This window comes from Tinamus guttatus, unplaced genomic scaffold (assembly GCF_059628265.1).
Source record: "Tinamus guttatus ecotype Peru unplaced genomic scaffold, ASM5962826v1 Tinamus_guttatus_pri_ptg000546l, whole genome shotgun sequence".
Classification (NCBI taxonomy): domain Eukaryota; kingdom Metazoa; phylum Chordata; class Aves; order Tinamiformes; family Tinamidae; genus Tinamus; species Tinamus guttatus.
In genome coordinates this window covers 2,910,825-2,932,966 of record NW_028289080.1, presented here as the reverse complement: position 1 = coordinate 2,932,966, position 22,142 = coordinate 2,910,825, and the positions used below count along the sequence as shown (strand labels likewise).

The window sequence follows — 22,142 nt, the reverse complement described above, 5'->3', positions numbered from 1 at the left end:
GGTTCGTGTATTCTTGCAGGATGCTGAGCACCATCTCTTCCCCGAAGCGCTGTGCAACAAATCAGAGGGCAACAGCACTTTAAAGGAACTTACCTTAACAACCCTGACACCACTGTTTAACCCGCATTCTTTTATTCCTTTTGGATAACCGGAAAAGTGGAGCATGGAGAAGGATGCATGACATTTTACTAGGCTTTCAGCAGAACACAACATTGGATTTTTAAGTTCCTATACTGCATCTCAACACCGACTTTTCTTCTCTTGCCAGATTATACCATTAACCCTAAGGAAGACAAGGGAGTTGTGGCTTTTATCCTTTGCTTTTTGCAGTATTTTTAAAAGCCTGAAAAACTAGTCTAAGTGTTCAGTACTTGAAAGATGACACCACACATTTTAACAGTCTTGTTTTCAGTTAGATAATACAGTCAGCGTCTAGGTAACATTTATCTAGTGAGCCATTAGACTAACAAGGGTTTACTGTGTTGTGGATTTTGCTACTCTTCTCTGTTATATTTTTCTCCTGGCAGTCACATATCATTTCCCTCGTCTCTTCATCCAAGGACAGGAAATCAGCACGATCTTAAATGAAATACTGCTTTCCAACTTCCTTCTTTTTCTATGGGTGCAATACTTGGGGATTGCTCACATTTATTTACGAACGGCAGCAGGTCTGTAACAAATTCATGGTGAGACCATTTCTACCTTCTCTGCTTCTCTAAAACAACAATCGCATGGAAATGCCACCTTTGCTCATGCATCTTGGAAGACAGCTCAGACAAGAAGGAACAAATAATCAACCAACAAAACCACACCACCATCATCCCTCACGTGCTTTAATTACTATCTTACTTCAAGTCCCTGTTTGGAGCTATTTGCACTGCATGTGTTCCAGAGCAGAAAAAACGCCTACTTGCCTGCAAAGTGCTTATTCCAGTTTGGGTTGCTCATAAAATGTTCCTATACTTTCTGTTTAATGGTAAACAATGAGAACAGCATGGAAACATGACTAAGGAATCAAAATCAAAACACAGTGAAACTTGGCTTTGCCATTTCAACTGAAACTCCACCTACTTGAAAGACTTGCACTAGGTGAAAGTGGAAATACTGTTTGCTGGAGGTCACGGCGAGACAAACGCAACTTAGGAGGTGAACGAAAGCTGCCATCGGGTTGAGCTGGAAATAAAGGTAACTAGCAGGATTTCAACACCTACTCGTACAGCTCTGTCAGCCTGGTCATACAGATGTGAACAGACTGGGTGGCACAGCCCCATGACATGGTTTCGTACTTGGCGTAACCAGGGCCAGACACGGTGCCAGGGAAAGGCTGATTCTGACCCCACCGCTGTCTTGCTCAGAAGCAACTTGGAGACCTCTTCATGGTGTCGTTGCAGAAAGGGATCCTGTGTGCCATGTCTGGGAAGATGCAGTGACCGTCGTGCTTTCCAGCACGCTTTGCAGAGCTGTGGAACTTGTGCATGTTTCTGCTCAGTTGCTCAGAAAAAAAGCAATTTCTTAGTCTTCTGCTTAGCACGGACTTCTTTTTTTTTCCCCTTCTGTAAGCAGGCTTTCTTCCTGCAACGATGATTCTGAGTAAGCCTTGCTGATTGTATCAACAGACACCAACATGTCAGGGCCCTCGCCCTTTGATGTGCTGCGTTATTTGTCTGGACTCTTAGTTGCTTCAAGCTCTAATTATCTGAAACCCCAATTCTGTACCACCTCAAAAGGACGTGGTAGAAGCACAGGAGCTTGAAAGTTAAACGCCTGCTATGTAGGCACAACCAAAACAGAAGATGCCCTGAGAAGAAAAGTCCACATTGCTATGTGCATCTCTGCCAGTCCTTTGTGGCTCGGTGCACAGGCCAGCGTGCAACAGCAGGACAGAAAAAGTATCTATGTAGTGCTGTGTCATGAGCTGGGAGGGCTAATTCAGGCCGCTAAAAATGGACTCTCCAAACTACCCGTGGCTCCATTGCTCCGAGCTGCTGTTCACTCGCATGGCCGACAGGATTAGGATTTGATTTTTTAAAGGAAAACAGAATATTTTATAAGAATTGATTTGCTGTTAATACTAGTACCTGGAATAGATACGGTCAACTGTGAAATCTAAGGGGAGAAGCAGGTCACAGAGCCAAACTGAACAACTGTATTTATAATCCGCACATCTTGGCTCCCAGTTCTCTCTTCTAATGAATATGCCCTATTGTCTGTGCAAGCTTCAGAGCCTTTTCCGTACTGCATCTCTGCACTCCCTTGGATGATGCAAAAATTGTGGAGGAGGAAGAGGAGTTTGTCAACACAGATTTTGATCTCTTAGAGGTGTTTCCAAAAATCTGATCCATCAGAAGATAAAAGTCAAATGAGTTTATTTTCCCTAGCTTAGTATTTAGTCACGTATTCTTTTCCTTTTCTTTTTTTTTCCCTCCCAACAGGATTACAATGTTGAGACATTAACAGTTGTCAGAAAATCTCCTACTTGTCTCTGTTACTCTTCTGTTATTTAGCAGAGAACATGCTCAGTTGATGTGAACTCCTCTCAGCTTGCACGGGACACGTATTAGCAGCTTTGTGCATGCACAGAATCACTGATACACAACCCGAGGCTGGCTCTGGAAATCCTGAATGCAGGCTCAAATATGCACTTAATGCAAGAGAACAAAGAGCAATAGCTGCTTGCACCACCGTCCTGCAGGCAGCAACCACATTTGTGCATTAAAACTTATATTAAAAAAAAAAAAAAAAAAAAAAAAAAGATTTGGAGTCCAGTCATGAAAAGAAAAAAATAAAAGAGAATAAAGAAAACAGAAAAAAAAGTCAAATATACACGTCTGTCCCCTACTTGCTGCAGTGCTGAGCACTGCATTTGCTTTGACACGGGACACTCGATTGCCTCGAGCAGGTGAGTATACAAAGAACATAACTGGATTGCCCAGGCCAGCACTTTGCCAAATGAAATCTTGTACCATTAGGGAAAACAGGTTGTATTACTGCGAATCTCTGTATTACACTATTTAATTGACGAATAAAAACTGCTTGATATCTTCACTAGTTTAACCTATCAGGTGTATAATATCCAAGCATAAAGAACTACAGGTAAGCTGCTGGTGGACATAAAATTTATCTTCCTACAAAGTGCAGCCAAAAGTAGAAAGCCTGCAGTAACTTGCAGCCCTGGAAGTTTAAAGCAATATATTTTATTTGCCTTGTACATTTGCATTTTCATTTATGCATAATTTATTTTTAAAAACCTCATGTTCACTTAAATTCTGTTCTTTAATAAAAAAAACCATAACCCTTTTCTAGAGCTAAGAAAAAACCCCATCTATTAATAGGTGTTTTCATACACCATTTGCATTAAGAGACAACAACTCCTTTGCTGTCATACCACCTCAGCAGACTCCACGGCTATCGCATGGAGAGGAAATAATCCTGTACAGACATAAGAAATGGGGGTCACAATTGCACAAAGTTGTCTTCTCAGTGGTACCCACTGCACGGAAGATTATATGTGAGTTCACATGCTCCAGGGCATAAGAAAGCCGGAGGTAGTAAAGGTCCATGTAAAATATTAGTGTCGGCTAATTCAGGAATCTGTTGCTTAGTTTTGATAGTCTGCAAAGTAATATGCTATTAAACATTTGCCAAGGCAATATCCACTGTTCTTTGCACTCTTAGTTCTGCTCTGGATCCGTTTTCACGTTTTTCGCCCTGCGTTGTAAAGAAAGCTGCGAACGAGAGCAGCTGAACACACACTGCTCCCAACACCCCCACACGGAGTTATCACTACGGCAAGAGCCCCTGCCTGCCAGAGGATGAACCAGCAGCTCCTCCAACCTTGAACGGTTTCGCCTACTGCATGGAGAAAACAATCCATGCAAGAAAACAATCCCAAGTTCCTGTAACTCAGACAGGAACCTTACCTGCGCATCCAGGTTTTTGCGGGAGGAGGCAGGCGTGTTGGCGTAGGAGCTGATGGAGGAGCTCGTGTTAATGTCATCCGTACTGAGGTTGTCTATGGTGTCACTGATGCCGCTGCTGACTGAGCTGCTGTCATCCCAGCTGGAGGAAAAGCAAAGCAAAGGGACACAACAAGGGTCAGAAGACAACACATAATTCAAAATGAGCATTGTTTTCACAAGCCTTATCCTACTGGCGATTGCCAAACGAGAAGGGTCTGCTCTTGTTCACGATTTATCTCCTTCGGACACCAAGCTCATCACCTACCTGCCTGCCATGTAGCTCTATCACCGCTAGGCCTGTAGTACCAACGGCATAATTCTTCTTCCTGGCTTAGTTTAAAGCTTTTATCAAAAGCCAAGCTTTAAAATTGACCCCAACCTTCATGCCTGCACCCTGGAACAAGCTAAGGAGGCACAAGGAAGAAAGTTTATCTTGCTAGGCATAGTGCTAACTTGCTAAGCCATAAAGCAGAGACGGAATTAAGCACAGCAAAATGAGTGCTGGGGCCAACCTTTGTACTTCCCACCCTGTCAGGCAATCCTAGTCGGCGGTGTAAATTGTCAAGAGTTTTAGAAAACAAGACAACTGCTTGTAGCAGCTGAGAGTTTAACCCGAGAAAGCCCCTGTTCAGAGGGCCGACGACTCTCCTGCCTTGCACGACTCTCCTGTTTGAGCAGATAAAACAGCTTACGAGTTAGGATTAGCTTCTCCCAAGGTGTGACAGCTTCCATGTCTTCTAGTGCCTCGGAAACACAGGCCTGGAAGTTTAGGACACAGAAACCACCAGCAAAAATACCCAGATCTCAAGTGATTCGAATGTAGTCATGGCCAAAATCAAAAGGACCTGAAAGCCAAGGCAGATGCTCCACTCCTGACAGGCCCTTAAACACAAGCTGCTTAAGGCAAAGATTTATAAACTGGCAAACAATTTTCCGGCATCATGTTCAGCATAACTCAATGTATGATGCGCTGGTGGTATAAAGAAATCCAGGAAGGTAAGGGGAAAAAAATCCTAAATTTTCCTCCAGGATGGAAAAATTGAAGACTTGGAAAAGAACTGAAATTCCTTTTTGCAGTACCTGTCCTTACAGCAGGCAATTAGGTACTTTTATTGTAATATATTAAATGTTCTACTACCTCTGCATTTCATTTTTTAAAAACGGGACCTATACCTAATACTTTTTTTTTTTTGAAGACCTACAACAAAAAGCACTTCCTAGATGTTACAAGCTTATAAATAAGTTCATAAAACTGATATTAAAATAACTAGACATATAAACTCACTGGTCATTTTCTAAGTTTCTTGTAACAATCAACAATTTCTCTTTTTATTTCTGAACCTACAAAAAACAAGCCTTCCCCTGCAAAATGAGCAGTGCTGATGTTTTCCGTATTCAACAGTTTAACCTTCTTATAGGTATATCGCATTTGGAGAAAAAATATTGTTTTCTGATAAAATGAATACACTTACTAGTGTTATCTGCTGACAATACATAATTCAGCCCTCATTCCCACCAAATAACTTTTTGTTTTAATGGACAAATATGCATTTTGGGTATTGCAAACCAAGTCCTCCAATGAGGGGATTTTTTTTTTTTCTTTTTTTCTAACCACACACCTTTCTTAACCTAGCCCTGGCCCGAGTTTAACAGCATCTAAAGAATGTGTCTAATTGCAATCACAAGTAGTTTTACCGGTATCAGTCAGTGCTATTGACTTTAGTGCAGCAATTTAGGGCACTATGGAAATATTTAAGTGCCCTTCTGAACCGGGACATGTGCCTCTGGGCAAAGGTGGAAACATGCATCTGAATACATTGACTGCTGTGGCCTCTTCTTCAAGATATCCTGGCCTTTAAACTTGTTATTTTCTGATGAAAATTATGAACAACTCGCACTTTGCATTTTCAAGTTTGCTATTTTTTTTAACCAAACTTCAAAAGAAGTTTTTTTTTTAACCAAGAAGTTTTTTTAACCAAGAAGTTTTTTTAACCAAGAAGTTTTTTTTTTTTAACCAAACTTCAAAAAAAATCAAAAGAAAAAGAAAATATTTCTTGAGGTCCAAAGACAGGTGTCTAATTCCATTAAAATGCATAGTTCAAGCTGTTTTTAAGCATCCTTCCTATTAAGAGCTGTTCGTTCACCCCAAGAAGCCCCCTGCACCGTAAGGAAAAGCCGTCTTGGTCAGTCTGCTAGAGGAGAGGAGCGCGTCGTGCCCGCAGCATCTTGAACATAGAGCGTCCGTGAACAAACTGACAGACTCTGCTGCCCTGCTCTCGAGGCAACCCCAAGCCCTCCACGTAAATCAGCTCCCTTTTACCTTGCTTCAGTGTCTGGATGGTTAAAGCCAAAAGAAAGGCAGCGAAATGGGAAGTCTCAGCAGCCCTGGCAATTACAGCTCTCTTGGCTCCCAAGGCACGATAACATCTTTGTAATTTAGCTGCTGCAATTAATAATTCCTGATGTCAGCAAAAGCCTGCTCAACCATGACTTGGAGCTGGGATGCTTGGGCTTTCCTTCCTCTGCTTGATCAATCGACTGAAGCTTTCCTTTGATTACTGAACATTACGGGAGTTCTTGAAAGCATATTTCACCCTCTCGTCTCATATATAGGGAAATTACACAGCCACCCACTGAAAAAACATCGGCACTACTGAAACCCTGCCAGGTTGTACATGGGGTCAAACAGCTCCATTCACGTTAGGTTTTCTCAGATGAGATGCACCTACGGGCGCAGCAAAGCTTCAAACAGCACTAAATACTGCGGGGTCCTGAGTATCCACTCCTGTCAGCGTGCCTTAAGTGCAAAGTAGCTGCCCCCATCTGATACTAATACTTTAAAGGTGAGGAGGGTATTTGGCGAGCAGGACTTACAGGGTTACAGCCCAATCCCAACTCGAAGCTTTCCCAGTCTGGCTGACCCAGTACCTTGTACTTCCCCGTAGGAGAGGAAGCCTCCTCCTTCTCAAGCTGCTCTCTGTTATGTGGCAGGAGTGGTTTCCCCTTAAATTGGAGCGAGCTACTCGGAACACACCACTTCTAACCCAAGAGGCCTCCCGTTCTCTCCTGGGCTGGGCGCGCTCGCACTAACCCAAGAGGCCTCCTCGCCCCAACCCCAACGTGACTAACGCTGCTCCTAAAGCAACGCATGCACCTCCGACGCACAGCATCAGGTCAACTAACTGCTCAAAGCCAATTTGCTTTTTTTATTTTTTGAAACCGGTTTGCAGAGCAGTTATCCTCAGACTTGCGTTTTCCTCCAGTCTATCAGCATGTTTCCATCTGGCATAATCATCATCCCCAGAATTGGCTCTTCTTTGTCAGCTTGGCCGGCACATGGAGCCTTCGCCGCAGCCCTCGGGACGCCCCCTCACTGCAGCAATTCCCACATTTGCAAGTCCAAAGCAAAGGAGTCATTAAAACATTACTAAATAAAGCCATTGTGGAGGGCTGAAACGCACCCTTACCCGGCAAAGGGTGTGTTTTAACTTTGCTGAATCTTCAGTCAAAACCGAAATTACAATGAGCTGCTGAAAAATGCGTTCGTCAAAGACGGGGCCTTGGGGCTCTACAATACCTCAAATGGAAATGTGGTAATTATCCTCTTCTACCTAAAAATTTAACTATTTATTAGTTGATAGGAGAACAACAACAAAAAAAGTGAAAATGTAAAATGGTTGAAACTTTGTAGCCTTTTCAAAGGATTAAGTGGAAAAAAAGAAAAAAAAAAGGCAGAAAAAAAAATTTAATTGTGTGATAAAGCAAGAATTCCACTGCTTTCTTCTGCAGAGATTTTCTGTAACATCGGCATCAGGGTATCCGGATTCCAAAAACCATACACTAGTCCTTGCATAGTTTTCTTTTCAAATGCATTAGGAAGGGTGATAAATGACTGTTTGCAAAAGAATGGATGGAGAACCCACTTTCAGAATGTATTTTAAGCGGATATAAATCACCCACCTTCTCCCGTAAATCCACTTGTCTTCAGTAAATCCCTTCTTTTACAATTTATTATAGGCATTTAATTTTTTAAAAAAATGTTTCTAAATAAAGGGATGTCACCGTAACACTGAAATGCTTTGAAGAGCAAGACTGTCAAAAGCAAAAGGTGGTTCTGTTCTGTTTTGTTTTACCTGCACGGCTTCAAAAACACTACTGGAGCAGCAGTTGGGTAACTGTATTAGGGTGCACAGCTTGACTGGTGGAACTTGTTTTCTTGGCCATTGCTCCAAACCATTGTTCCTCGGCGTGATGCAGCCTCGGGGCGAGGTGATAAATCAGCGTGAGCTCCTGCCTTTGACCCCAGGGCTGGAGGAACCCCGAGGCGCAGCCCAGGGAGAAGCACCTTGCACCACACGTGAAGCCCTGGGGATGGGTGCTGCTCCCCGGTCATTTCTGGGCCACTTGACGGACTCCAGCTGATTTACGCGAGCGCAGGCTGGAAAGAGAACCTCGGTCCTCCGAGCTTGACGTGAAGCCTCACTGGCTATCATGGAAAACGTCAGAAATCCCAGTGGGGAGCAAGGAGCAGCTCTGGGGTGGTGGTGGGGAGAGAGGAACGGCCACCTGGGGGGGGGTGACAAGCCGGACACGTCTCTGGGGCAGCACCAAGGCGGAGGCCCCGGCTCCTGGCCCTCCTCAGCTGCTCACACGTTCTCCTCATCGCGGAGCTGACACCTTCGGGGTCACCTTCCCTCATGAGGCAAAAGCCCTGCTGAAGCCAGGGCATGCAGCACCGGGAACACAAATCCCGGATTGGAAACCTCCTCCGGAGCTTGATCTGGCAGGGGAGAGCGAAACAAAGGGAAGCTTCCCAGCTCCCGGGCGAAATAACAACACAAAGATGGGGGAAAAACACAGATTAGCTAAATTCTTTGAGCGCTGACGTAACGACAAAGGGGAAGGAAAGGAATGAAGGGCCGCGTGGAAACAAAAACGTGAGGCTCTGCCGAGCCAGCCAAGGCACAAACCTGTGCTCACGCCCGCGCGCTGCTCCGGGGCCCGGAGCTCGCTCGCGCTCCGTCGGCGGGAGGCGGCACGGGAACGCGCGCCTCTTGGAAAGCCCTTGTGTCCGCTGACACACACTCCAAGGAACGGCGGGCTTGGCAACGGAGAGGCGCTCATGGGGCGGCTGGGCACGGCGCCGTCCCGCGGGAAGCGGAGCCGCCGGGAAGCAGCTCGTGTTGCCGCGCCGGCGCTGAAGGCGGCAACGCGGGCACGAGGCAGGGGAGACGTTCCCTCCCTCTGGCCCGGGAAAGCCGCTGTTTGCTCCTGCAACACCGTGACTAGCACCCGTAAAGCCCAGGCGAGCTCAGGCTTTAAAATGAGGCTGATATGAAAGAGGCTGCGAAAGGAAAAAGATCAGATCAGCTTCCTCAGACAAAGAGTCTCTCCGGAAGCCCACGGAAATTGGCACAGGAGTGAGAAGTGGGTATCGTGTGGCCCTGTGCCGCGGCAAAGCTCGGAGGCAGCCTCGGGCGCACCAAAAGGGGCTTCTTGCACCCAGCAATAACAAAAACCTGGAGTTTTCCCAGGCTAAGAGGCACTAACCCGAGCAGGAAAGATACCTGGCTGGTCTACAACCTATTGAACGCTGATGATCAGGCAACAAACCCTCCAGGCGGCTGGGGCAAAGTCAGAAAAAGACAAAAAGCAATACTTAATTTCCTGTCATTTCCTTCAAATGCCTGCCACCTATCAGAAATCCATCAATTTGAGGTAGTATTCAGCAATTCAAACGCAATACGTAAAAAGCAGGGAGAAAGCTGCTATTTACTGCCCACTGCCTGCCCTGCAGCAGAGGGACAAGGCACCACACAGACCTGGCTCTCCAAGCACACAGCGCTCCTCACCTTGCAATATTCCCCGGCCAAAGCATTTCGCCACCTTGCTGCCCATGAGGAATTCCAGAGAAGGGGCTGAGATTGATCTTACAGGCTGACACCTTCATTGGGCCACCATCCACTCACCGGCACGGCGGAGCTCTCTAAAAAGAGGCTTTTCCGAGGGAGCAAGGAACGCTCCGCGGCTCCGGAGGACACTGCGGAGCAAAGCGCAGCCCCAAGGTGATCATCAGAAACTTCCCCGGCAAAGAAATCCGATCCCTCCGCAGCGTTAACCCCTGAAGTGCCGAGAGAAGGAGGCGAGCTCACGCTGCTGCCGGATCATCTGGGAAAAGCTGGGAGCCAAGGGCTGTAAAACGGGCAGCCGGGGCCTGCGGATCACACAGCGCAGCGCAGACGCGAGGGCTTGTGCCAGCCGCCCTGCGCTTTAGGGCACTAAGGGACAAGGTGTGATCTCAGCTAGCAGCCTGCAGGCCTGAAAAGCACTTCTTTTGTACACTCTCACATACAGATTGCACAGCGAAACTGCTGAAATAACTACAATTTGTATATTTTTATGAGAATACCGCAGCATTAGGAGATACCCCAATTGTTTCACCGGAAGATATTTGGAATATTGACAAAATACTGTTTTTTTTTTTTTTTGGTCATGAGAGGTTTTCAATATTTTTCTTTCCATGAAGACTTTCTGATCCTGGGAGGTGATACGTACAACTTCTACGAGCAGTTATTGGGTATACCAATCCTTACTTCAAGCCGTAGGAATAAAGGGCTTGTGTGCTGGAGCTGGCACTGGGGCTTGACCTGAAAGGCCACCCCAAGAGGACAAGGATGCCGGGGGGCGCTAGTCGAGAGGCTGCTTCAAGATCAGTGGGAGCAGAGGAGAAGCTGCCCCAGACGGGAAAAAACAACAGGTTGGTGGGTGAAATGCTCCGAGGAGACTTGTTGGAGCCTGGGGACAGAGATGGGATGTGGTCCCTGGGAAAGATCCAGAGACCAAGAGAGATCGGATGTAAACCTGAGGCAAGCTAGTGAGTCTGACTGGACGGAGGGCTTAAGGAGAGGGAATGGGAGGGTAAAACAGAGAGAACAGGATAGAGAAAAAAGGTGTGAGCTCACGAACTCGGACCTACGCACAGAGAAAAGGGATTAAATTCAGGTTAGCATCTACAGGTTTTCATCATATTTTGCTACTTAAAGTGGGAACATGGCAAACATCGACCCCCTCCTTGCTGTAGTTCCTGCAGCTCCTGATGTGAGCGAACGCGACGAGCTCTAGCGAGAAGGGACCAGGCAGGGAAAGGCTCATTCATGGAGCGGGAAACCGCCCGGCTCATCGGGGCGGCCACCTCCCCGCTGTCCAGGTTGCTGCAGAGCCAAGGAAGGCGCCGGCAGCCCTTGGGATGCAGGAGGCCCGTGGGATGCAGGAGGCCCGTGGGATGCAGGAGGCCCGTGGGATGCAGAAGCACTGCATCTCCAGCCTCGCTGCAGGAAAACCACCAGCCATCCAGCCCGGAGCTAGAGCCGCCCCCAAGGAAAGGGCAGGCGGAAAACAACCACCTCCGGGAGGTAGTTCCGCACGGCTCCGCGCCCCGTTTTAAATAAAACGCCTCTTTTACCATATTGTCACATTCTGACTGAAAGAGTTAAACCACAAGAATCCACCGGGTACAAAATAAAGGCTTGGTGGAGAAATTCTTCTGCCAAAACCTTGAAATAAGCGGGCTGCGGCCTACGCCGGCCTTTCCGCTCTGCAGTCTGTATTTTAGCGGCCGCCGTGCTGCTACAGCAACCAAGAGAGCGGCAGTTCACAGACCGGCTGTCTAGAGCAACGCCAGCGATAAGGGCGGCCTGGGGAGGGCATGGTCCAACACGAGGCCTGTGCTCACATGGAGAAAGGGCTGTCTCCTTCCGCCTTGCAGCTGGACTCTATCTGCATGAAGTCAGTCTGGTGACAGCTCACACGCACCAACACAACTCTCCTCTGCTTCGGGGGATGCCTGGGGCCCACAGCGCGGTCGCCCTGGCCCCTCTGCGTGCGTACGGACACAAAGTCCATGCACACACACTTGCGGTGTACAGAAAGAGCCTTTGATAAGACACAAAACACTGCCTTATCCACCATAAAAGTGAGGGGGAAGATATTAATTGCCTACTACTAATCCATTTGTCGACTCTTCACCTGGCCAAACTCTCTGCGGGCTTTAATCCAGTTAAAGGTGCTCTTCAAGAGCAAATCCCGTAAGCTACTTACCAGTGATTCATTTAACCGTGTGTTAGTTGCTACAGATAACTTTTAGATATTACAGATGCATACAAGAATCAACAAATCATTCAGACAAGCTTCCTTCTGATCTGTAAACACTTTTCCGGTAAAATAACAAAAATTAGCAACCGGCGTGTTCTGCTCATAAATAAGAACAATATTCTAACGCCAGAAACGATCATATCTGAAACTGTAACCTACGGAAGAGGAAGGAGAACATCGCACCCGTTCAGTCGGCAGCTCCCCACAAGGGCGGGATCCAGCGCGGCAGCGCGACGCTCCCGGCGGTGCCGCTCCGCAGCCTCGCTGTCCCCCGCTCGCCGGCAGCCCCTGCGCTGACGAGGAGGAGGAGGGACCGTGCAACACGATCCCCGCCACGCCACGCACGGGGGGACATCGCTGGCGGAACCGTGCACGCAGCAATAACCATAGTCTTGGGGTCAGGAAGTTGGGAAGATTAGCGTGTTATGGCTGCAGCGCATAAAAGCGCTTGTGTTAGGACTGCCACATAGCAATGGGGTGAGATAAGCTGCCAACAGCTTTGCAGTAAGTTCTTTTAGGGCAGTTAAAGTTTGAGAGCAGTAAAGAGACTCCAGGTATTAATTTACCTAAAGAACAGCTGCTCTGAAAAGGTTGCAAAGTGTCCTAATGTGCAGGGCAATAAAACCTGGGCACCCCCACGCTGCTGCCTTTAGCACGACTGCATCCCTGGTCTGAACTTAGCAAAGAAATTCTGCAGCAAGAAAACATACCCAAGAAAACCTGCGTTTTGGCTCTCTTTGGAAACGCCCGAAAACCACGATTACAGGTTTGCTCTCTAGCTTACAGCAGCAAGACACTTGTTTTGCTTCAAGCTCTCCCTTAGAGCACTCTGTAAGGCCTGAAATTGGGGCTTATTTCAACGTGTTACACCTCCTCAGTTTTATATTCCTAATTGGCTGAGATACATCACTTTGTTGCTTATACAATGTCTGCTCTTGCTGATTGCAATGACTGTGAAAGTAATGCAAACAGTGCAGCATGGGAAGACGCTACACTTCGGAGTGTTTATAAGCTATTTCATAAGGTTTGTCTGCCAAATTTCACTTCGGAAACGACTGCACTTGCAATGCTTCTGTTAATTTGTGCACGTTAAACAAAAATAAACCTTTTAAAAGCATATTTATCGATGAAAAATATCCACGAGGCCATAAAAGCAAGAACACAGCACAATGCTTCACTTAACGACTACCGTGCATCAGATATCAGGGTTAAAATTCTGCATGTCAGCAGAAACAGCCTACACACTGCGTTAAAGGCAAATCTACAGACCAACCTGTTGCACTTAAACAAAACTGGCAATCCCAGGGAAGGGATTTCTAATTAAATGTAGAGCAACGATGGAACCGCACAGCTCCACAATTTTTTAAATATATATATATACATATATATATATATACACACTTATATATACACACACGTGCACTGCCACAAGCCTGTGAAATTTTGTCTTTTCGCTGTGGTTGTAGAATGGATCAGCAAAAATGAGATACCTTTTTGAATTTCTCTCTTTCTGCTGAATGGAAGAGGCATAAAATCTGCAGCCTGATGAAGGGCGTACACTATGAAACATTCTTTTATTCCATGTTTTTAAGCCTCAAGGGCCAGATTCCTCTCTTGTCTTGGAGAATTCCCTGAAAGTAGAGATTGAACTAGGGTGGGTACAGTCTGCATTTCATTTTTATATGGAAAAAAATACGACGCCTGAAATAACCGAGGCCTTTTCCTCTTTTCTTCTCTAAGAGGATCTGCACAGCACACACATCCCTACAGTCCTGCACATACAGTTCAGGAAAGATGGGGAGAGTTTCCCAGTGCATGGTCAGGTTTCCCAGGAGTGACCCAGCACTAATTTTAGCAGGTCAGATTATGCTCTGCACAGCCAAACGAACGTAAATCAGCCTGCCTGTCTCCTCCTTGTGGACACGGTGCTGCTTTTTCTCCTCTGAAAATGCTGCTCCTACAGACTATTCCACTGGCGTTGGTGCCCTGCAAGAGAAGATTATGCAGGGGAGATTCTTCATACAAGCACAGCAGCACTTCAGGTGTACGTTCCCAATGACTGTTGAGAGTTTTACGATTATGGAGTCCTGAAATTAAATGATGTTACTATTTAAGACAATGGCAAAATTGCCACAGGCTTCCAGAGTCAGGATTCCAGCCCCGAAGAGGATGTGCACACAGGAAAGATGAATGTTTGGAATAAAAATAACAATTATTGCATTGATTATGTACTATGAAGACAGTCTAAGACAGACTTAGGACTGATTTCCTAAGAATATCCTTCCTCTGATCAACTCTTCAAGAAATTCATAACTTCACCCAGCAAGGTTACACACGCGTGATGGAGAAAGGAATATCTTCACAAAATATATGCTAAAAAGGGTTTTATAACATCTTAGATTTAAAGATCATCTAAAATTGCAATAGCCCCCACTGAGCGCTTGTGTTGACACAAGCGTTAGGTATGTTTTATACTCTACCTGTTTCAAATAAACCTGCACATGGGAGTCACTAAGCAGAAACAGCTCCTTTCTGCTGGCAGCAGAGAGAAGGGCAGCAGCGGGGGATAAATAATCAATAAGCAATACAAAGCCAAGATGCTGAGCTGTCCTGCAGTTTGTGTGCTGTTATTGCCTCCATGGAATTCCTGACAAATTCCAGCAGCTGGACTCACTTCAGCCAGGGACAAGCACTTGCTTCTGAATTTAAACCCCACTACCAAATCCAGCTTCTTGAGCAAGGCATTTTATCAGCACATGAATTACACGAAAAACCAATCAAACATAACAATAAAATTAACAGATACATTCTGTAGTGGTTTATATGAAATACATCCTATATAAAACATGCTCTATGATAGGAGCAAAAAGAACCTATGTAAAATGACAAGAAATCTGATCACCAAACACAAGCAGTCAACCTGGTAGAATGAAAGAGTGAAATTTCATTAACATTGCTTTAAACACAGCTTCCTTCTCCATTCCATAAAATTTAGTCCTCTGATACAGGACTGCAAATCACAGATTTTAACACACGTGCCATTGACTATGGAGGAGAAACCTGTTCCTCCAGTCTAAACTACTGAACTGAATATAATTTTACAGTTTTATGAGACCTCCTCACCTTTGGCATGCACGAAGATTTTAAGCTTGCTCCCTAACATACAAGTCATAAACACAGTGCAGCCGTCAAGGCCCTTGTCACCTCAGTGACCTGAAAAACTGCTTTGGGACGGACATATAACATAGATGTCCTGGGGTATTTACAGTTTGTATTCTGAGCTTACTAAAATAATGCCTTCGTCAACGAGGAATACAATACAGAAGAGAAATGCCAGGTATGAAAGATGTCATACAAGTCTGTGATCTGGGAGCAATGTTCCTTTTGTCTGAGGAGGAGGAAGACAACCCAGAAAGAGATAAAATTTGAGTTACAGCTCAAGTACCAAAACATCCACTGGACTTCCCACGGCATCCACTGCTGAGTGCTGCTCTCAACCATATATATATCTTAGTCAAGGCAAATTCAATTTGGTTGTCACCCACACAGTCCTCCTTCCACTTTTCCTGCTTTGGCCTCTCTCAGGAGATGTATCTCTGCATTTGTAACTGCTTCTTGTTGCTGCAGCTCTTCAAAAGCTAACACCTCCCAGCAGAAAACTTACTTATCCTAATTAAACAGAACTGCTATACCAGGCTAACACCGTTACAGCTTGATTTTTAGTCCTCTGTAATACTCAGTCAAGCTATAAAGTGACTTTAATAGAAAAATAACCAAAGAACAAGATACAAACACTCAAATTCAACAAAAGCTAGGCTTTATTTTGAAGTCTATCTTATACGTCCATCAAAGGCAAAGTCCATCCCTATAAGAAACTCCTATATTATCTCCTAAGCAACTGCTGCAATCACAGCTTTCACACCTGAATTTCTGATCTTTGCTAACCCCCCATAAAACTGTAGCTTTAGATCACTTAATTATCTTATATGTCCCTACATATCAGAGTATTGCAGGATAAGTTTCAGGCAGCAAATACATCAGCTCTGTGCAAGCCTCACTGGAAAAAATAAATATATGTGTCGGGCTATAGAACTACTCCGACCAAAATGCCAACATTTTAGCTGCAGTGCCAGTAAACTAAAGACTTGTTTTCCAGTGCTCAAAATTATTCCCACAGAGGGCAAGCAGGGGCAATGTTTTTTCTGGAAGACTTTCCATTAATCCAGGAAGAGCCTGTCCATGCTGCCGCAGCTTTATGCAGAGCCAGGTATTATCCGTCATCCCACGGCCAGCATAAAACAAAACCAGGACAAAACCACTAAACTTTGTGCTCCAGTTAAAAAATAAAATAAAAAATGCAGCCATATGCCCATGCTTTACATGGATGGAAGCTGCTTAACTGGCACTACGCAGCTGTAGCTGCAGACGTGCCCCCAGTAACCCCCGGGTTCGTGTCTCTTGTGTTTCACTTTATTTTCATTACAACCAGCTGCAACGACAGCTGTTGTCAGTGCCAGAGGTGACACTGATCCCGGGCGTTTTTCCACGGGCATCGCTGGTGTGTGTGTGGGTGCAGCGGGCACCCAGCCCCGCGTGCCCCTGCGCACTGCCTTGGCTACGTGCCTGCAATCCAGAACTTCGCCATGGCCTTTAATACTCCACATCACTTTGCAAGTGAAAACGCTAGCAGCTAAAACCAAAAGCTGCATTATTGGCGAGGCGTGCGCTGTAATTAACACGTGTATAATCAGTATGCAAATCGTGTTATTGAAAATGGTGACAATTAGCATAACAAGTGCTTATTTACCAAGATGCAGCTCAGGTGGGCATCCTGCTGGGGCCTAACACCTCTCCTTTAAACAGCACCATCTTTCATTTCTTCTACTCGTTCTTCTCTCCCCTCCATGATTAGCAGCACAGAAAACAGGGAAACTCCCCCCTGGGCCTCTGCTTGAATGTTGGGAACGCTGGAAAATCCTGCGTGGTTAATGGCCCTCCAACACCCGGCCCTGCTCAGGGCTCAGAGGAGCGGCTCTCCGCGCCGCGCCGCATCCCTCCCTGAGGGGCTTTGGGCTGCGGGTTTGTCCTCGGCCAGGCTGCACCCTCCCCTTCACCCGAGGAAACAGGCGGCATGGCAAGGACTTCAATTGTTTAGCATTTTTCCACAATTAGCCTTTTCTTCAAGTTTTCCAAGCAGCATGCCCACTGAGGGATGGGCTTTGGGTTCAGTAAAGAACAGCATGTTAGTCCTGCATATTATTAGAGAAGAAAAATCAACCACTGGATGATTTTACTATTAAAATCTTCCATAAGAAATTCTGTCTTAAAATATAGATTTTAAATTTGGTTCAGAAGGGCCCTGGAGGCCAGGGTCAAGAAGGGAAGCTGAGACAGCACGTGGAGAGCGAGTGGAAACCAGAAAGCAAAGGGAAAACAGATCCAGGTGCAAAGTCCAAAGTGTCAGGCTGGGGCCGGGAAAGGAGAGGAAGGGAAAAAAATAGGGGATACACCAGAAAGAAGACATGAGGACTGAAACTGCCTGGGAATACACACTTTAGTGTATCCTTTTGCACTAGTTACCGGGAGACCCTGTGTTCTGGGATGCGACTGTCACATGAAGAAGAGTGATACCCGACCAAGACACAGATGAGATTTCCAGAGGTGAAAAACAACTCCCGGGAAGCTGGCAGGTGCTCCTACGCCCCTGCCCTGCGTCATAAATCTCTTCTTTTAGGTTAAAAAAAGAGAGAGAACATGCTAAAAATCAAATCAAAATAACGGATTCAACTTCAGCTCGCATTACGGGGGGAGGAAAACACACGCTATGACTCACAGGGAAGCGATGGGTTCCTCAGGCGCACGTTTAGCTCATTACAACCACTGCAGGGCCAGTCCGGAAAACACGGCGAGGGCGAAGCAGCTAACCTGGAAAATGCTCCCAGGCTATCCCAGCAGCGGAGCCAGCTGCCACGGCACAACGTCGAGGACACCCCTGCTTCCACCCTCCGGGCGCAATGCGGGAGGCACAAAGCTCCAACGCGCGCACACTGCTCCTGCCTTTCTCCTGGAGACCCACGTTGGTGATTTTCCCTCTCTTCCCCTCCACTTGCTTTTCAGAGCATTACATATTTGTCTAGAGATAAGTTTCTAGCTATTTCATGATAATATTTTCTTCATTCCTTCCGCATACACATGCTAAGTTCCAATTCTGCAAACACAACATTGCTTCAATCGTCTCTGGAAATAAAAAGGAAACCTTTGCATAAAAATACCAATGAAACAAAGCTATGCATGTGCATATCAGATAGCATCAGATAGCACCAACGGTTTCAAAGAGATATTTAAAGCATTAAGTCATGTTATGAAGAGTATTCCTAGATGAAAGTCAGCAAATCAACAGTAAATCAATCTTGCCAATGAACATGAAAGGGGGAATAAAATCTTTTTGAACACTCAAGGTGGTTTGCTCATTTCCCCCAAACCAAAACGAATGCATTAGCTGAGATATATGAAAAGGAACTTAAACCAACAACATAACCAGAGAAGACAAACTTAAAAGTTAAAATTAGATTTAAAAATATATATGTTACTTGGGGCTGATGACAGCACATGGCACCTCCACAGCAGCTGCTGAGCTGAGCCTCTGCCAGGTAAGAAACAGCAGCAACAACTAGATCACGCAGCTACAACGCGCTGATCCCACCCGTGGACTTTGCCCAGGCACGGGGCTGATTGCCAGCACCCAACGCTCCTCTGCTGGCTACTTATTGACCACCTAGCACCGGGCACACACGAGCAGGGCCTCCAGCCACACAGCCGCCAGGCCCCCGCGCCAGCCGCGCACGGAGGTTTTGCACTAGTCCGGGGGCGCTTACACCAACTTAATCAGTCTCAAATTGCAGGATAGAGTGAAATTAAAATCGGATTATTTTATTTTTAGGGAGAGTAGCACAAGTTTTTACTAATAAGAACGCATTATACGCATTCTTACAAATAGTATTGTAATAAGGCAACATAGCTCAAAGTGTTTCCGGCATAGAGCGTTTAAATGTTTATCATGACCTAATGTATACCTAGCTGGACATTTAAGCCACATAAGATTGTGTTAAAACCTTGGCGACTGTTCATATGACAGCAGGGAGTATCTAAGCCCCATGTAGCTGCCTTAACGCCTAAGCTGTGGGATGCTGAGGCTCAGCTCAGAGCAGAAGTTACTGCTTGTTCTGTGGAGCCTCAACCTCACTGTGAATCCTACAGCTGCCATAAACAGGTCACAAAGCCACCTTATCACACTGCTGGAAACCTGGAGCTCTGGGGAAACAGAGCAGCGGCGCAGAGCAGAACAGGGCTCTGCGGCAAACCCCGCAGCACGCTGGCCCGCGATGGAGAGGCTCGCTGGCCACCACGGGCTCTATCCGAACACCAAGGAAGGGCCTGACTGGAATACAGGAGCTTCCAGCCTCTCAGAGCAGCAAAAAATGAAGCTAAGGCATTTTGTCCCTGCGGGACAGCTGTTCTGCAGAACCTAGATGCCTTCGGCTGAGGACGGGCTTTCCTTGCGCACGCGCAGCCTTCCGAGCAGGAGCGCAAAGCTGCAGCCACCTTGGGAACGCCTCTCGCGCCGCTGCGGATGCTGGTGCGTGCGGAATTTACAGGGGTGCTTCGACCGTCCAGCTGTGAGCGTTTTAGCTAGCTGTCCAAAGCCTATTTCCCCTAGACAGGCCATGGATCTGGATATTCTGAATTCCTTGGAGGCTGCTCAGTGACTACAGGCAGGGCCTCCCCCCGCTCCAGGGCCAACACCGTGTTGGAGAGCTCTTCCCTGGGAGACAAAAGGGCTGGCAAAGTGACTGAATATTCAGTAAACCTAATGAATGGAAAGGAAAGACAAAGTAGCAAAAGGCCCAAGGAAAGCCAAAGAACACACGCAGGAAGACACACTCATCACAGATGTGGATTCAAGGTGGATTGCGTTTCCTCAACAATGCGGGCACAGTAAGCATTCAAGCAGTAAACAGGACACTCTATCTCAGCTATTGACATTAATACTTTCATTAGCATGTAGGTTAGCAGCAAAATAATATGATATAATCATAAAAAGGAGAGTACACATGAAGAACAGAAGTAAAAAAAAAAGAAAAAAAAAGCAAAATCCATCGTCCCATTCTAACAAAATGCATAGTTATGACAACAGCAAAGCCCAAATGAGCTATCTAAGAATGGCAAAGCCCAAAGAGAGACTCTTTAGCAGACATTATACAATGAAACACTTAATAATACATGTAATATTTTTTAAAAGATCCTCTTTCTTGAAATTAGCTTTAAAGCCACAATGACCTTCCACACTGGTCAAATAGTCCCAAACTAAGAAGGTCCCTTCGGAGCCTGACAGCTGCCTGTTATTAGTTTTATCTATTCAATCTCTAAATCCCAAACTCAGAGGTTACTGGTGTAGGTCAGCTGTGAGACTATGTTGACTCTCTTGCCATTCGACATGGAAACCTAAATAACAAAGTCTGCACTATGTCAGCAAGCATTTCACATTCTTCGGTTTGTCATGCAAAGCACAAAGCCCCTGATACAGTTCAAAATGGTCTTTGTATCTGCAGTCTTGTTTACCCTTCGAATACAAGCTTAATTTCCCACATGCCTCAAGTATTTTAAAAGCCACTTCATACAATAGCAGAGACAGTGCTAATCTCTGGCAATGGAGCAAGGAGCATCAGGAGGGTCTCAGTAGATGGATCGACTTTATATTTGCACCCAAAAAGCCGGTGTGTGAAAGGAAATGTCGCTGCAGCAAAATCTAGTCCCAGTGAAATAGCATCATGATTTTACTGTTCCCAGGTACAAATTACTCGGCCACTTAAATTATGCAGCTTTCCTATTTCTACAGCATCAATATCTGCAATTCTGAAAAAAACACAAGTTTCCTTCACCTGTATACAGGTAGCAGTGTGGGCTTCCAGCAAAAGGGCCAACCTGCTTACGGGGAACATACAGGGAAAAGGAAGCTCCGAACTTGAGAGCTGTTGACATACCTCACACAGCCCCTCGGACCCTTCGAGTCCTCTTCTTCCAGGAGGGACTATAGGTACCTTCAAAGAATAAGCTGAAGAATTAAAATAGCAGTTTGGGTGTCCGCTAAAAGCATGAATTCAATAAAGACCCACACTTGACACCTTGTAATAATCTGCTGCCTGTCTCTGCAGGAAGCACCTCCACAGCTGATCATTTCTGTTTCCTGCAGCACATAAACACGGTATCATGTCTTTCCTGCCTATCTCCTGCTCCTCTGCCTCCTCCCTACTAAGCGCCTTTCTTCCACAGCTCCTCCAGACTGCTAACACACACCTTCGGGCACATTTAGGAACCTGTGCTTAGCAATGAGAGTGCCTGCTTCGATTTCAGACCCGCAGAGGAGCTGAGTGCCCACATGTGTGCCCAGTTTCCCCCACTAGAACAAAAGCTAATGCTTTCCGTGCCTACCTTTGCCTCGGTTGGAAACCAAACGTGCCCCTTCCTTGTGGTGCTGCTCCCTCCAGCCCTGGGGCATAGCTGCTACACCTCGGCTTTCAACTTGCTATTTGTTGCTTAACTTTGGAATTACTTTATGTAACCCAAAACCACTTTGGACTACAGCTTGTAAAAAAAGACTCTTTGCAGAATAAAAGTATATGGCATTGTGATTCTAATCAGCAGATCCCAAGGCCATAAACTTCAAAGGAACTCTGCAATGTGAATTCCCTCACATCTCCTAGGCAGTTTTCAAGATAAATGTGTCAGCTTTCAAAGACAGACAGAGAGGTGCGGAAGGTACTGAGGGACAACTTGCCCACTGAGGAGCAGTTGTACTTTTTTAACTCACTGACAAAATGCAAACAGACTGTCCAGCACAGCAAATCTTTTAGGCACCAAGTATCTTACCGGCTCTGTGACTTTGCTACTAAGGTAACTATTTAAGAGCCTAGAGTTACCTTTTGCAATGACTCATGGCACAAATATAGTGAACAACGAATAAGATGTGAACAC

General features: G+C 45.9%; 1 protein-coding gene across 1 annotated transcript in view; it reads right to left on the bottom strand.

The window, feature by feature from the left end:
* The window catches only part of NAV2 (neuron navigator 2), a 263,629-nt gene that overhangs the window by 42,085 nt on the left and 199,402 nt on the right, over window positions 1–22,142 (bottom strand). Inside the window, exon 12 of the mRNA XM_088534263.1 lies at window positions 3,921–4,059. Coding sequence (XP_088390389.1) covers window positions 3,921–4,059 — 139 coding nt within the window. The remainder of the gene's footprint in view (window positions 1–3,920; window positions 4,060–22,142) is intronic.